Source organism: Cyprinus carpio, chromosome A17 (genome assembly GCF_018340385.1).
Source record: "Cyprinus carpio isolate SPL01 chromosome A17, ASM1834038v1, whole genome shotgun sequence".
Classification (NCBI taxonomy): Eukaryota; Metazoa; Chordata; class Actinopteri; order Cypriniformes; family Cyprinidae; genus Cyprinus; species Cyprinus carpio.
The window spans coordinates 28,591,873-28,607,255 of NC_056588.1; the positions used below are offsets into that span (position 1 = coordinate 28,591,873).

The window sequence follows — 15,383 nt, forward strand, 5'->3', positions numbered from 1 at the left end:
TTATATTACAAATGTGTGATTTTTAGACTCATAGACATATATGGACTATAAAAATGCATTGTAACACTATTCATTATCATGTTTAATTATGATCCAAGGAGTGAAATAATCATAAACCACTTAAACTGATATAAATTTTTCCAAAAATTGATTACATCGTACAACAGTTGTGTCATACTTTTTACCACAACCAACAACTTAGCCCTAATAAAATTTCTTTAGACTATCTTTTTGATTGTTCAGTAGTATTTAATATTCTAGTTTAGTAGTTGTTTAATAGTTTAATGGATAAAAGGGTGAGGGTATGAGGGTAGTAGAAAAGTGTTTAATGTTTTATGACAGATATAGAGCTGGCAAACTATCATACACACTTAAACTACTTCTGGAGAAGTAAAACATTACACAAAAACAAAACCAGCTTCTGGTCTCTGGCACAAAACAGTGAGATCATTCAACTCAGTAACTACTGGTTCATATAGTGGCAGCAGTCAGCCATTGTATGGCAAAAAAATAAATAAATAATAATATTTGACAATTGCACCATCTTGTGGCTAACAAAAAATTACAACCTGTTGTTATTGTGAACTGTTGAATCAAATCAAATTCCCATTACTGCTAAATACCCATGCTGTTCAACAACACAGAACTACTCAATAGTGTAAACTCTGGCCACGCTACAAGCTATAACCTGTGACCTTCTGAACTGTGCACCTAAATTTACAAGATAAACTCAAACACAAAGAACTATCTTATCAGATCTAAGTTTGTGGAACACGTATTGCTTTGCAGCTGAAGACCTAATGTGGCTAAGCGGCTCAAAGCAAAGCTGTTAAAAGCTGTCTTTGTTTTCTGTTCAGGGATTCCAATTTACTGATAATTAACTGTGATGACTTAGCAACAGCTGGGTTAATGATAAAGTGAGGAGCAATCTATGATCAAATAATGTTAACGTGAGTTAGGTTGAAAAATACTGTTTATATAACACTCAATAACCCCAATAAATAGACCATTGTAGATCATTAGGTAAATCTACGCTGTAAACATAGTGAAATATCCAGTTTTTTTTTTTTTTTAAATGTCCTGCATGACGGAGAACTGACACAATGTGTAATCCAAGTGTTTCTTGAAGAGCTCATATGAGGGTAGTATTGGCAGAATGAGATGATTTGCATCACAGTGGCTCTGAGGAAAGGCACACGAGGGGTCCGATGAGCTGAAGAATGAAATAGAGGGAGTGGGATGGAATCCAATGGATGGAACCAAATCTGTAGCAGTGGCAAATGTTAGGAGGTCCTCGAGTGATGCGGCACACCGACCCTCTGAAACACAAGGCAAAGGTTAAGATCATGCAAACAACTGCTTGTTTTCTAACACATCTTAATGTCATATATTGTATTATTAGAAATGTCCGAATATGCACAATAATCTAAATTCTTCCAACACACAATATGAATCCTGTAGGGAACATACCGTCACACTCATGCAGATACTTTTTCCAAAAGTTTAATGTTGTGCTCTCTTTTTCTTGTTGCTCTTTTTCTTCTGAAAACTGGACCGGGACAAGAGCTCCATGACTGATTCAGCTGTGAGCCTTTCCACAGGCCCACAGAAGACTGAATGGAAAGCCTCTGTACACATCTGAACCTGCTCAAACAGTCCCAGTGTCCTCAATCCTTCACGAAATCTGAGAAAGACGATATGAACTTAAATGAGTATTTACTACAGTGAGAAAAATTGAGAAAAGTGAGAAAAAAAAACTGTTGTATACACTACTATTCAAAAGTTTTCTTAGTAAGATTTTTGAAAAAATGCAAACTTTAATTCAATGCTTTAAATTGATCATAAGTGACAGTAAAGGCTTTTACATTGTTACAAAAAATTATATTTCAGATAAATACTGTTCTTTTAAACTTTTCTATCCATCAACAAAGCCTGAAAAAAATGCATCACGTTTCAACAAAAAATATTCAGCAGCGCAACTGCTTTCAGTTTTGATAATAGAAAGAAATCTTTCTTGAGCACCAAGTCAGCATATTGGAATGAATTCTGATGGAACATGTACAGTAACACTGAAGACTGGTTTAATGCTTCGCCACCACAGGGATAAATAAGTTAAGGTACCAACCTCTGCAGAGGCAGCTGTAGTCTGATGATCAGGTAGAAATTTAGTACATCCTCCACCAACACGTCCTTCTCTGAGAGTTTGCTGATCTTTCGCCAGCAACCTGCTGCTTCCAAATATTGTGACGCTGACTGCATTGCGCATCTCAGCTCCTTCATGGAGTTTGCTTCTACAATCTGAAAGTACACTCAGAGTTTAACAGGTTCACTATAATCACGTGTCTCAGTGCAACAGCGGTTTTAAAGTACAGTGTAAGGAAAAACAAAACTCACCTGTCTGATTTTGTGTGCAAAAGCAGTGTCTCCAAGGTCTTGTAGCGTAGGTCTGTAGTTTGTGGGGTAGTTAAACAGACTACGGTACAGTGCGGGAGAGAAGAAGCCCAAAGGAGGACCTCCGTGAACCAAAGAGAGGGCCAACAGACTGCCGACTTCAAAGTAGAGATCATCCCTCAGAGCTGTTCACACACAACAACTGTTAATTTTGAAGGCCACCTAAGTTGTCAGCAGTGAGAGGTACTGTATAAGTTAGAAATGGTACATTTTTAAAGGGGTGCTATTATGCTTTTTCACTTTTTCAACTATAGTTAGTCTGTAATGTTGCTGTTTGAGGCTAAAAAAGATCTGCAAAGTTACAAAGCTCAAAGTCCAATTCAAAAGGTGATATTTTATTTAACAGAAATCACTTTTCAAAAACTACAATGAACGACTCATTTGGACTACAACGCATATTTTCCGGGATTTCTGATATCACAAAGATCGACGAATGGGACGAGACCTGGTTGAGCTGCACTAGAGAAGGTATCAATGAGTGTTATCACTATGTCGGAGTATGAGAGCCTGTTCTAGTACACCCCCAAAACAAAATCAAGACCTTGTAAAAGAGCATAATAGGACCCCTTTAAGAAAACGAAATCGAAACAAAAAAAAGTGTCTTACCTTTTGAGTTCAAAGCCAGGTTTTTAGTTCCATCAGGTCCCTCAAAGATTTCTGACATCAACAGTTTCGAAACAAGCCGTCTGAGGAAGCGACGCTGATTTCTAATGTTGTTGTTTAGTTTGTCTTTGGAGAATTTCACAGAAAGTGTGCAGAAGGGATTAAAGTCACTTTGCCGCAGAGCCTGCAGAGCTGCTTCCAACACCCCCTCATCGTCTTCCACTAGCACCTCTGTGGACTGCTGCTGTGATATCTGACAGGCCAGATCCATTAAGACCTCTGGAGAAGTGGCTGGCACACACTGCCTAGAATACAACCAGAGAGCTACTACTACACCAAAAATACAGCAAAAATCATGATCCAAAGGAAGCGCTAGAATAGATTCTGTTAGAGTGCTGCAACACCACGGAATTCATTCATGTTGGGTTTTGTTCAAGATGGAAAAGAGACTGAATTCAGAAATCTAAAAAGGAAATGATAATACTAATAAGTTATTACATTATAATAAAATGTTATTATTATAATAATAACAAAGTAGTTCATAAAACAATAATGATGATTATAAATTCAATTAGATTATTAATGATCATCATGATTAAAAAGTAATAATAGATTTCAACATAGAACTTTTCCACAAGCTCAAGGACGCTTTACAATCAGCACACAGCTTCTATGGTATAACGGTCCAGAGGCATTACGTTTAAATAATCTTGAACATTTCCTACTCATATCAGATGCAATTAATTAGGAAAGTACCTTTTACTGATGATTGAAGAGTGAAGGTCAGAGAGATCAGGCAGATTTAAGCCGTCATCTCTTCCCTCCTCTTTTTTAAACAGCCGCTTCCTCTCTTGCCTTAGAGTCAGTGGTGATTCAACATAGTTTGGCAATGACACTGACTCTGGGGGAGAAAAACGATCCATGCATGTAACTTTAGAATAATTCTACACAAGCATATTTGAAACAGAAGTTCAGATAGCTCACTTTTTCCCTCAACAGCAGCTTTACAGTCAGCACAGATCCAGTCGCTTTCGTAAAGCTTAAGGTTGGAACATTTTCGATGAGTTCCCCTAGATCCACACAACTTGCAACGAACAATTTCAAAATACCTGTAAAGCAAAGGCATTTCTAATTATAACAATAATTTAAAAAAAGAAACCGATTGGAATTTCATGATTTCAGAATGACTTAATACAATGCTTCAATTACCCTGACTGTGAGCTGTATTTACGACCTCTGTGACTGTGACACTTCACAGCATCACAGTGCTGGTACACTTGCAATAAATCTCCAAATGCATTTTCCTCCAGTTCCCATGCTGCATCCCTGAAGGATATACAATATATTTAAAGAACAGGTCACCCATAAAATAAAATTTGCTGAAATTGACGAAACCTGAGGTCATCCAAGTAGTAGACGAGTTTTTTTTTTTCATCTGAAACAGATTTGAAGAAATTTAATATCACATCACTACATTTTGGATGGCCTGAGGGCAAGTACATTTTCAGCAAAATTACATTTTTAGGTGAACTATTCCCTTTAACATAAATAGTAATGGAAAATGAATAGTTTTACAATGCCATATGTTTTGCCATGTGAAAGTGATGTGCAACAAAATATATATTAAAAAGAACTATTTTAAAATACATAAAATATATAAAATGTAAATAATTCCAGCAGTCTATGTACAAATCAAACACTAACGAATCAGAATATTTTACATTTAACCACTAGAATCAATATCAGAAGATTTGATTTACCGCTCTGGTATATATATTCCCATTCTGAGCATTTCCTGCTGAAACTGGTCCTTGTTATTACAGAGTGTGCATTTGAAGAAAAACATGGCAGCGCTGTGTGCATAACGCTGAAACATAAGAGATGAAAACCAGGCTCAAATTTTGAATCCCATATTTTAGTATTTTATACATATTTATTTATATAATTCTTCTGAATTTGTGGTACAATTACCTGTACACAGTTTCTGTGAAACCAGCTGCCATGGCACACAGGACACTTGAGAACATTGTAGGAGAGGACGGGTTCAATGGGCTCCAGACAGACGGAGCAAGAGAGGGGCAGACTGGGGCTAGAGACCCAAGACTGACTAGGTGCATGCTTTTTACAGAAAGACCTGCAAATGATTGGCATAATCAATAACAAGATAAAATGAAATTACCAGAAAAAAAATAAAAAAACCTTGAAAAGTTTTTTTTTTTTCAAGAAATTAATACTTTTATTTAGCAAGGATGCATTAAATTGATCCAAAGTGACAGTAAATAAATTTATAACGTTAAGATTTCTATTTCAAATAAAAGCTGTTATTTTCAACTCTCTACTGATCAAAAGATCCACAACAATATTTAGCAGTACAATGGTTTTCAACATAATAATATCAAATGTTACTTAAGCAACAAATGAAATAGAAAACCTACCCCCTAACTTTTACATTTTAATGTAGATTTTATATTTACATCTCGTCTTCCAATGACAATTACATTTTGCATATCACAAAAGACACTTACGGAAACAAGTCGGTGAACTGGAAAATAAACTCCTGCTCTAACCCACAGGGCATGTGGACCATTTGCCGACATCTTTTGATGGAGCACCCCACCGAAGCACCAATCTTTTTGCAGTACATGCACCTCTGCAAGTCAAAAAGCAATAGTTGTAGTCTCAGAAACCTTTCTAGAGTGTTAAACAGAACATGCCATGGGTCAGTGTGTACTTACCAGCCTTGAAGATCTGCGGATCTCCTTTTTTATGTCATCCACAAGAAAACCATGAACGTCTTCATCTTCCTCCCCTCTCTGACATATTCCACTAGACATCAGCTGTAAAATTAGTGTGAAGAATAACTGACTTGTACCTTTATGCTTGAATTATTATTTTAGTGACACTTTTACAATATATGTACAAAATCTTAAAATGTAAAATAAAGCTGTTAACTAGATTTAGAAGCTGATAGCTTTCAATTTTGAAAAGTCATGCATAAAAAAATTAAAAAAAAAAAAAACTATTATAAATATTCTATATTCCCATAAGAGATTCATGACTGGCAGAACATTTAGAAATAACCAACTATATCAGTGACATTCTAGTGTAGATTTATGATCATCAAACTGGGGTCTGGCAGGAGGACAGTTTTAAAAGGACAAAAAAAAAAAAAAAAAAATAACAATAAGAAATAAAGATACATAGTTTTGTATCTTCTATATCATTTATAAAATATAATAATATTTATGTCTAAATGTTCATCCCTCTTGTCTTGCCAACTTATTTGTGTTCTAGAACAGCTGGAAAAAATCATGTATGATCTATAGCATCAAAAGATATCTTATATTTTAGGGTAGGGTTTCACAACACTAGAAACTAGAAAGGGACTCCGAAATGAAATTCATTGCACAAATATACATCATCAACGTCTGGCTCACCAAGCAGAAATAGTGGACTGTCAGTTTGTGCTGTTGGAGGGTGATCTTCTCTCCATACTTATCCGGAATGTTGTCACATCTCTTACAAAGACTACAGACTGAAGGACAGACACAGATATGTAATTCATTTGACGATATTGTGTTAAAGATGGTATATAGGCACATATCTGATTATTATCGTAACGAAGAAATTCGTTGCTACATAAACCTGTGGGAAGAGCAACTTACTGAGGTCTTTGTCGGCGTGAATCTGTTTTATTTCGGTAGTCTCCATTTTCATCGCTTTCATTATTGTGTATTACACAGCGAGCATGAAGTAAAACCGAGATGTTACAATGGAGATTTAAAGAGCTCTAGCGGTCTGTTGTTACTGGCTTGACAAGTTCAGTATCTGCCATTGGACTCACTTTATCACGAGCTTTTTCTAGTCTTCTTACTCCGTAAGACAAAAACACATAGTCCTTAGGTAACCGGGTTTTTTAATAAATTATATTAGACTCATATATAACTTTATTATGAGAGTAAGAGTATAAATCGCAGGAAAATTCAAAATTCCCTCTGCCAGGGAAAATCCGACTCTGCTTGTTTTTGGTTGGTTGAATTCAAACCAAAACAGAGGTTTTCCTGTGGGAGGGGCTCTGGGGTCACGCACCACGCAACTTCCGTTTATTTTACAAAATCAAAGTATACGAATTTTATGACAAAATAAGTTGTGAAAGTTTGATTTTGTGGAAATAAGCTTTATGAGGTAGAAGTCCCAAACTGACAGTAAGTGATACTTTTTACAGTGTCGTTATATTTGATATTTCATATCAGTTGTTTAGAGCGACATCACAGTACCCATACGTTTTTATAATATTTATAAAAAAACATGATGTAACACCTGATCTGTATACATGAAATGCAGCATTAGTGCTGCCTTAAATTTTGCAGCTGCCATAAACAGAGTGTAAATTTAATTATTTTTATTATTACTTGTATGACTGTGTAATAACATAATAATTTATCATATCATTTTATTTAATTTGATATTTTAATGAATTGTATATTTCTGTATTCAAAATTGTAACATTTAAAGCATTCATTTTACATACTTATTTCTGCTATGATTTCCAAATGCATTTATTCTTCCACTGCAGAACTGTGTTTGTAAAAGCAAAGGCAGCATATTTTTGTATTTAATATGCTGCTTCAGCTGCAGCTTTTTGCTGCCTTTGCAAAGTAAAGTTGACTTTATAGACCACTGTGCATAAAATTGCTCCAAAGGTTTTGGTTTAATTGGTGTAAAGCATTACATTACACTTAGTGTACATTGGCGTCTGTGCATTGATTAAATACAACTGAAGAATTAATTAATTTCTATATGCTGTATGTAACCATCACACTTTTACCTAACTGTGTAATGGTTGCTGTATAATAATAATAATAATTAAAACTTTTTTTTTTTTATTCTCATTCTGCAACTTCAAAAACAGCTTTGGAGATAAACTAACTGTTAAAGGCTCACCTCCAGTGCACTGCCTTCCTCTCCTGCCCTAAACAACAATCTAACCTTCACAAGATGGAGAAGTTCTTACTTCAAACTCTAATGCATTTGAGAGGTGAGAGAAAAGAACTGATGGTTTCACACAGTGCCTGCTTTCCTCGAAAGGGTTAAACATAAGAGAATGTGCCTAGTTGATTCTTCATCAGTTTGGCTAAATGGTTGTAGAGTATGGTGGTAGTTGATAGTGATGTTTGATTGAGAACTGCTTCCCCTTCCCAAATCTGACACAGATCTTCAGAATATCAGCTTATGATATTTGTACGCTAATTTGACACATCAACACTAGAACAAAGCATAGGTTTTAGAACCATCTTTTTTAGTGAAATGACAAAAGGTTGAATATTAATTGCACACCATTTCTTAAAGCTTTCCCATTTTTAATAGTGTGTGCCAATTTGCTTGCAATGTTTATTGATTTGTAACAATAAGCAATTAGTAATGAATTTACTTTTGCATTCATGTATTAATTGTAATTTGTCTTTTATTTTATTTATTTTTTACTTTTTCAGACTTGCTATAAAGCCCTGTGAAATATTAGTGATTATTATTGAAATCTGAAATAGTCGCTGTTGTACAGTGCTATGTCAGGATGTTGTCTTGTGTATTATAATGGAAAACAGTGCATTTGTACTGTAGTGCGAGTCTACTGGCCATTGTAATAAGAACTGATTAATACATCTGGTGCCCTGGAGAGAATACTGTTTTTAGAGATTTCTCTACTGCTCCAGCAAGTGCACACAAAATCTGCATTCAGTCACTGGATGCACCTGTAAACTAACCTGTGCTGCCCTGCTGGCAGTCACAACTTATTCATAAACTCACTGGAGTGGATTTAAAACAAATAAAGTACTGGGCTGCATGCATGTCTTTCTCCTCTCTGAGCAGATCCAGGGAGACCAGATCAAGGTCTTGACTTGCCTATTGTTTGACAACACTTGCGAGGGGGTGCTTGAATGCTCTTTTGACTTGAGATATAAGATTACAGGCCATGATTTTCCTCCTTTCGCTAAATTCCAAAGGGAGTCCAAACAACTCCCTCAATTTTCGACGCAGCGCTTCCTCCCCCAGTGTCCAATGCTTCTCTGCATTATGCAAGCTAATTTAGCCAATTATGCACAGGTGTGATGCTAATTCTCCTCTCACATACTGAGCTCCCAACAGTAAAAATAGTATAATTATACAGCTGTTCACATGTTTTCCTTCCCAGCCACTGCAACAGCCTCTGTCTCACAAAAACCTGCATTTTACTAAAGGCTATCTTGAAGAATCTGCCACGACTTCCTCTCCTTTCAACTCAACTGTTCATTGTTGTACTTTGTGAAGCAGGTGTGAGACTGTATCACACTCCATATGAAATGTAACTTTGGATATTATAGCACAGGCACAGACTAAATTGGAGTCTACATAGCCTACAAAATTCTCCATTTGTCAATTTAGAAAAAAACGTTTTCTTGTTTTTCACTGGCAGTTTTGCCAGTTATGTCTGGAATGTCACAGACATAGTTTAGTTACTACATACACTCTTAAAAATAAAGGTTCTATAGAGAACCTTTAACATCCATGGAACCTGTCCATTGCACAAAAGGTTCTTTGTGGTGGAAAAGGGTTCTTTAGATTATTAAAATGTTCTTCACTTTAAGAAAAAAAATGTTCTTTAAAGAACTGTTCACTAAAAAGGTCCTTGGTTTTTCAATGGCATCACTGCAAAACCCCCTTTGGAACATTTATTTTTAAGAGTGTAGGAACAGGAAAATGTGTAAATAGTTCATTGAGTCTAAATTCATAATTACAGAGGAAGGTGGAAAAGCAGCCATTTATAAAACAATGTTTGATGGGAGTTTTAACCCGAGCGTATGAACGTTCATCTCGAATGTTTCTGAGGAAGTGTAATTCATTCCTAATCCCACACTTTCACACACCTCTGAAAAGTCCCCAGATTCTCCTTTTTTTGATAGTGATAGAACTTACATCGGGGACAGCAACCTTTTCATTATGTTCTGTCACTTTTGATACGTTTAATCGGCATGACCACCAACCCAGATGAAGAGCTCTCTCCTCCAGACAAAAAGAAAAAAACTGGATATTATTATCAGGGTATGTAAGAGCTGAAAACCAGTTCTTGAAATTGATGGCTGAGGAACACAGTCCCCTGAAAGAAGTCAAATTAAACGATCATGGTCCCTAGTTAGCTGCCCTTTATATATATATACAAATTTCTGTAGGGAATAGGATTGACTCTGACCCCACTCTTGAGGCCTATTGGTGCACATGTATAACAGCTTGTGATATCTCATCTCGTGTGGCTTGAGGGAATTGCTGTCTACACAGGCCAAATAATTCTGTTTCTTTGACCTGTGGTTCATGGAAGTCTAATTATCAGCTTCAGCGCTGGGCTCGCCGGGGTCCCCTGGCCACCTTAAAGGCCCTGGGCTGTCACCCTTTCCATCTCCCCTCCCAAAATGAAAATTGAGTTGTCTGCAGAGTGATAAAATGTGTCTGCTAATCAGACATGTGAAAAGATCCGTGGCAAGAGTGGCACTGAGGCATGAGAGAATTGCAGATTTCTTTCTTCCTGTCTGTCAGATTGTCTAAAGTTTTACTAACATATATAATCACTTGAAAACATTCTTTTAGCAATGTGCACCATTTCATATAATAGATGCTCATTAGTCCTGTTAGCACGACTTGAGCTGCTGGAATTACTTAATGATTTCCATGGTTTATTTGCTTGTGAGTTAAAACATTTGCAGATTTATGCCATTTATCCAATTTTATATGGTTTAGCATGTTTAATAATGTCTGCATTATTGTTCATCCAAACAAGTTATTTTTCATTATTTGTGATATAATATGGCACTCCATAAATGTAAAAAACAAGAACAGAGGAAAACAAATATGTCAATGTGCGTGTGTGAGAGATATAGAGAGAGATGGGATGGGGGTCCCGTTTTTCATCACCCTCAGGTCACAGGGTTCACTCTTGGGTGGAGCCTTTTTTCTTTCTGAGGCATGCTGGGGTATCAGTAACGCAATGTTTCCCCCACACAATCTTTTTTTAAAAGTGCTCTGAAAACAAACAGAGGCTGGACTGCCATCACCAGGACTGCAGCACCACGACTACTGACACAGGTAACACATTCACCCAGCATCCCCTCCCTTTATAGCTGCATCAACTAAACTAAACACGCCTCCACTGCTGGGACGGCGTGATTTACTTCTTTGTTTCTTTTTTAAAATATCGCTTGTGTCGTTTGAATGCACGAAATTATTAATTCACGTTGTTGCATGCAAGAACTGGATCTTTCTGTGAACATTATTCTGCCGCCGGGTCTGAAAAGGTTGAGCTGAATAATGGTCTCATTTAAGAGCGTTTCAATTCAACCTTTGAACCTAGCGCAGATGATTGGGTTGTTTGCTTCCTTTCCCGTTTTTGCCAACTAACATAATTCAAGATCGACTTTTCCTGTTGCTCTTATGACTCAACAAACAAGAAAAATAACTTTTGAAATTGCATCTCTTAGTCTCACATTGCATTGCTTTGGTGAAATCTAATTTGAGAGAAAATGGCAACCCAGCTGTTCTTTTGATAGAGAATCACCAAAACATGGGTTGCATAGTCCATCCTCATCTACACATCAATGAGCTTTTCTCTTGTCTGCAAGGCTATAATTAAAGCTCTGTGCTGTGCTAGGGGTAATTTATCCTCCTTCTCTGGCTCTGTGCTGAAATCAGGTAGCAGGGCATGATTGCAGTGGATGGGGTGTTGCACTTTGCACAATGCGGCCGCTTTGTGTCCTTCGAACTTGTGGAGCACATGTGGATGAGCTCCCATTAAATATACAAATTTATTATGCAAACAAAAGGGGTTAATTATCCACATATTTGTATGCAGGGTGTAAATGAATTATATGGGGAAAATGTGTTTCATAGCAACCGTCTCTGGAAGGAAGGTCGGGTTGTTGTTTTTTGTTGCTGCTATGAAGGTTATGGTGCACTATCAGAATCATCAGAGAGAGACGTCGGACCAATGACCAGTTCAAAATGGACATTTTACTGCAAAATTGAATTTTTTTATTTTATTTTTAGGACTAAAGCAGGATATAAAAATAAGAAAAGAAAAATGAATTCACTAAAGCTTTTTCATATGCAACAGCATCGCCATATAGAGGTTTAAGCAGCAGACCAGAGAAAGTGAGATCATTCATCTCCTCCATAATTAATTGCTTTATCTAGTCAATTAGGCATGCATGTTAGCACCTGCACATTCTCTGAAGACAAAGGAGAGAATTATTTCCCAAAGGCAATAGTAGCTAACTCATTTCAGCTTTAATTTGTCAGAATTTCAGCTTTAGTATTTTGTCAAAATGTTTAAATGAAAAGATCAGTCTAATTTTAACAGCATGGAGTATCAGTTATGTGGATTTTATTTTTAATTTATAAAAAAAAAAAAAAGCAACAACAGGGAATGAAGATGCTCAAATTATATATAATTGATAGAAATCCTGATCAGAAATCCACCACAAAATTATGAACGGCTCAACAGTAAATGTACTAATATGGTAGAATCATCACTTCTACGACAAAAGACTGCTTTGTAAATTATCTTCCTGATTTGTCTCAATTCCTCAGCTTATACGATAGCTCAGAAAAACTTGCTGCTGTAACAGAAACTATGGACTTCCTCTTTTCTATCACTTTAGACAAGGTTGCTCCTACCCTTAAAGAAAACAGTCAGCCATGTTTCTAGCATTTGTAAAACCACATTTATCTATCTGAAAAATATATCTAAGTTACGACCTATGGTTTCAATGTCCAAATGCAGAAACGCTAATTCATGCGTTCATGACCTCAAGGTTAGATAATTTTATTGTATCTATTGGGTGTTTGCTCTGTGCGCTTAATAAGCAAACTCCATCTGGTCCAAAATGCAGCAGCTGGAGTATTTACTAGAACCAGGAAGTATGATCACATTAGCCTGGTTCTGTCAACTCTGCACTGGCTTCCTGTTAAACATCGTATAGATTTTAAAATCTTGCTAATTACTTATAAAGCCCTGATTGGTTTAGCTCCTCAGTACTTGAACCAGCTCTTATCACATTATTGTCCTTTATGTCTGCTGCAATCTCAAAACTCTGGCCATTTGATAATACCTAGAATATCAAAATCAACTGCGGCCAGCAGATCCTTTTCCTGTTTAGTGTCCAACAGTGAAAAAATCTACCTAGCATTGTTCGGGAGGCAGACACACTCTGTCAGTTTAAATCTAGATTAAAGATCCATCTCTTTAACCTGGCATACAAATAACACACAATCACTTTTCTATAATTCAAATCCGTTAAAGGATTGTAAGGCTGCATTAAGTAAGTCAACCGGAACCGGGAATTTTTCCCAAAACCTTTGATGTTCTTCATAAGTCAAACTATGTATTGCATTTTTTATAGTATTTTTCTGTATCATTGTATTTCTTACTTCAGCATTAGTTTAGTTCACCATTCCGTATCCAGATCAGATGGTTACTGCAGTCACCCGGATCCAGTCTGATTCCAGACCAGATGGTGGATCAGCATCTAGAGATGACCTCTACAGCCCTGAATGTCAGAGGAGACCATGTCAACTAGAAGAAACCCAGAGACAGATCCCCTGTGAAGACCTTGTCAGCCATCGGGAGAAGACCACGAGAACCAGACAAGTCCTCTGCAAAATCTGACTTGTGTTGCAGCCTGGAATTAAACCACACCATGCTGGTTTCGTCTGACCAGAGAAGAACAGATAAAAAATGTAATCATCAAAAATGATATTAGTTATAATAATAGTCTAATAAAATCATATATTTTCATATCAATTATAACTTTTATAATATTATATAACATTTTATTTTCTACTGTTGAGCCATGTTAATTACTGTCTGTATCTCAAATAACATACATCATGTTCTATTTGAGTTCCATGCTTCACTATGACTAACCATTCACTTTTTGCCTGCATTGAGCCCTTGAGAATATGACCATGTTCATGAATAACAGTTCAGGCCAAGCAAAAATCACCAAACTTTACCACAAAGCACAGCAGCTGTAGGACATTCGTCAACCCATCATTAAAGGGATTAGGCAATGTTGGTAAATACATATTTGAGAGGTCCTTTGGATTTCCTGTGAATAAGTGATTGACTAGCGTCTCTCTCCAACAGGGAAGCAGGGATTTCGAGGATGTCAAGACCTGGATTAGCTGTACCATGAGGGAGTCACATGAAGATTTTTAGCAACAGTGAACCAGCCATCCCACTCCTCACACTGTGCATTTCTTCTGAGAGTCTGGGATATGGAACAGTGGCCCCAAAAGTATTTTTGCTTGAAGTGATGTAGTTTGGTTCTTCTTAAAAATCATATCTTGTTATGTAATGCAATTGTATTGTTGGGTTTTTTTTTTTTTTTTGAGTGTCCATACTTGTTTGAGGCCAGTGTACATTTCACAAAGACCAGTTGGAAAAGAGGTCATGTTTAATGATCATGTAGGAGTCGTCCTAGTGAAAGGCACAGACAGAACAAGAGAATAAGAAGGAGAGAGATAAACACATCTACAAACATATCTATGTAAAATCAGACTCAACTTGCAGACTCAACACTTTATTTCAACCACAGAAACAGAAACACACTGTTTTTTTACACTCTAAACTATGCGTCTCTTACCAGATGGTTCTCTGAAACTTATTTACAGTGGAGGATAATGGACTATATGTTGCTTGACCCCTTAAACCCTGACTTATCTTGATAGAGGTTTAATTGAATAGGGTGTAAGTGTAAGCCGTGCGGAAGAGTGTGCGGATAAATATTTCTTTAGCCAGCACTGCTGTGGTATTCTTGATATGTGATGATAGATAACTGTCAAAATACATTGACAACCTTGTTTTCAAGGTTAGCACGTTCCAATTAGCCCCTTCTGTTAAATGACAGTTATATATAGCATATGCCAAATACATGATTGAAAATGTCAATGGATCATTTTCTGCAGATATTATAGACCTTCATTGCTTTATATGCACATAGTTCTGTGCATAAGACATGCTTTAGCTTAAGCTAAACAAGTTAAATGTGCTCCCACTCTTATTATGAACACTTTAGAACAAATTAGTAATAAATATATACATAATATAGATTTACTGTATAAATATCAAATGCAGCTGATGCTGTTTTTATTAACCCTTGACAGTGAAGCAGAATGTGTATTTGTTTGTTGTCTGCTTCGAGAACATTGGTGTGACAGGTTGAAATGCAGTCCAGAAACATGTTGCCTAGAAACTAATAGAGTGAATAACCCAATATGTATGTGTTTGTCCTAGTATAGGTAAC

General features: G+C 36.5%; 1 protein-coding gene and 1 long non-coding RNA gene across 3 annotated transcripts; one reads left to right on the forward strand and one right to left on the reverse strand.

Annotated features, from left to right (window-relative positions):
* Window positions 1-343: 343 nt before the first annotated feature.
* LOC109066240 (G2/M phase-specific E3 ubiquitin-protein ligase-like) lies at window positions 344-7,065 on the reverse strand. The gene is given in 15 exon segments (XM_042774565.1): window positions 344-1,319; window positions 1,471-1,555; window positions 1,558-1,684; window positions 2,126-2,298; window positions 2,395-2,576; window positions 3,058-3,359; window positions 3,811-3,955; window positions 4,039-4,163; window positions 4,264-4,380; window positions 4,815-4,921; window positions 5,026-5,188; window positions 5,580-5,704; window positions 5,790-5,891; window positions 6,492-6,589; window positions 6,720-7,065. Coding segments are annotated over 15 exon segments (2,160 nt in total). The 5' UTR covers window positions 6,781-7,065; the 3' UTR covers window positions 344-1,071.
* A 78-nt stretch (window positions 7,066-7,143) lies between these two features.
* Window positions 7,144-15,115, forward strand: LOC122148228. Of its 2 annotated transcripts, none has more exons than XR_006162203.1 (3): window positions 7,144-7,259; window positions 7,967-8,092; window positions 14,225-15,115. It is a non-coding gene; the product is annotated as an uncharacterized LOC122148228 (long non-coding RNA). The 2 variants fall into 2 exon arrangements; XR_006162202.1 differs by lacking the exon at window positions 14,225-15,115 and adding an exon at window positions 11,100-13,367 and having other exon boundaries at window positions 7,145-7,259.
* The last annotated feature ends 268 nt before the right edge of the window (window positions 15,116-15,383 follow it).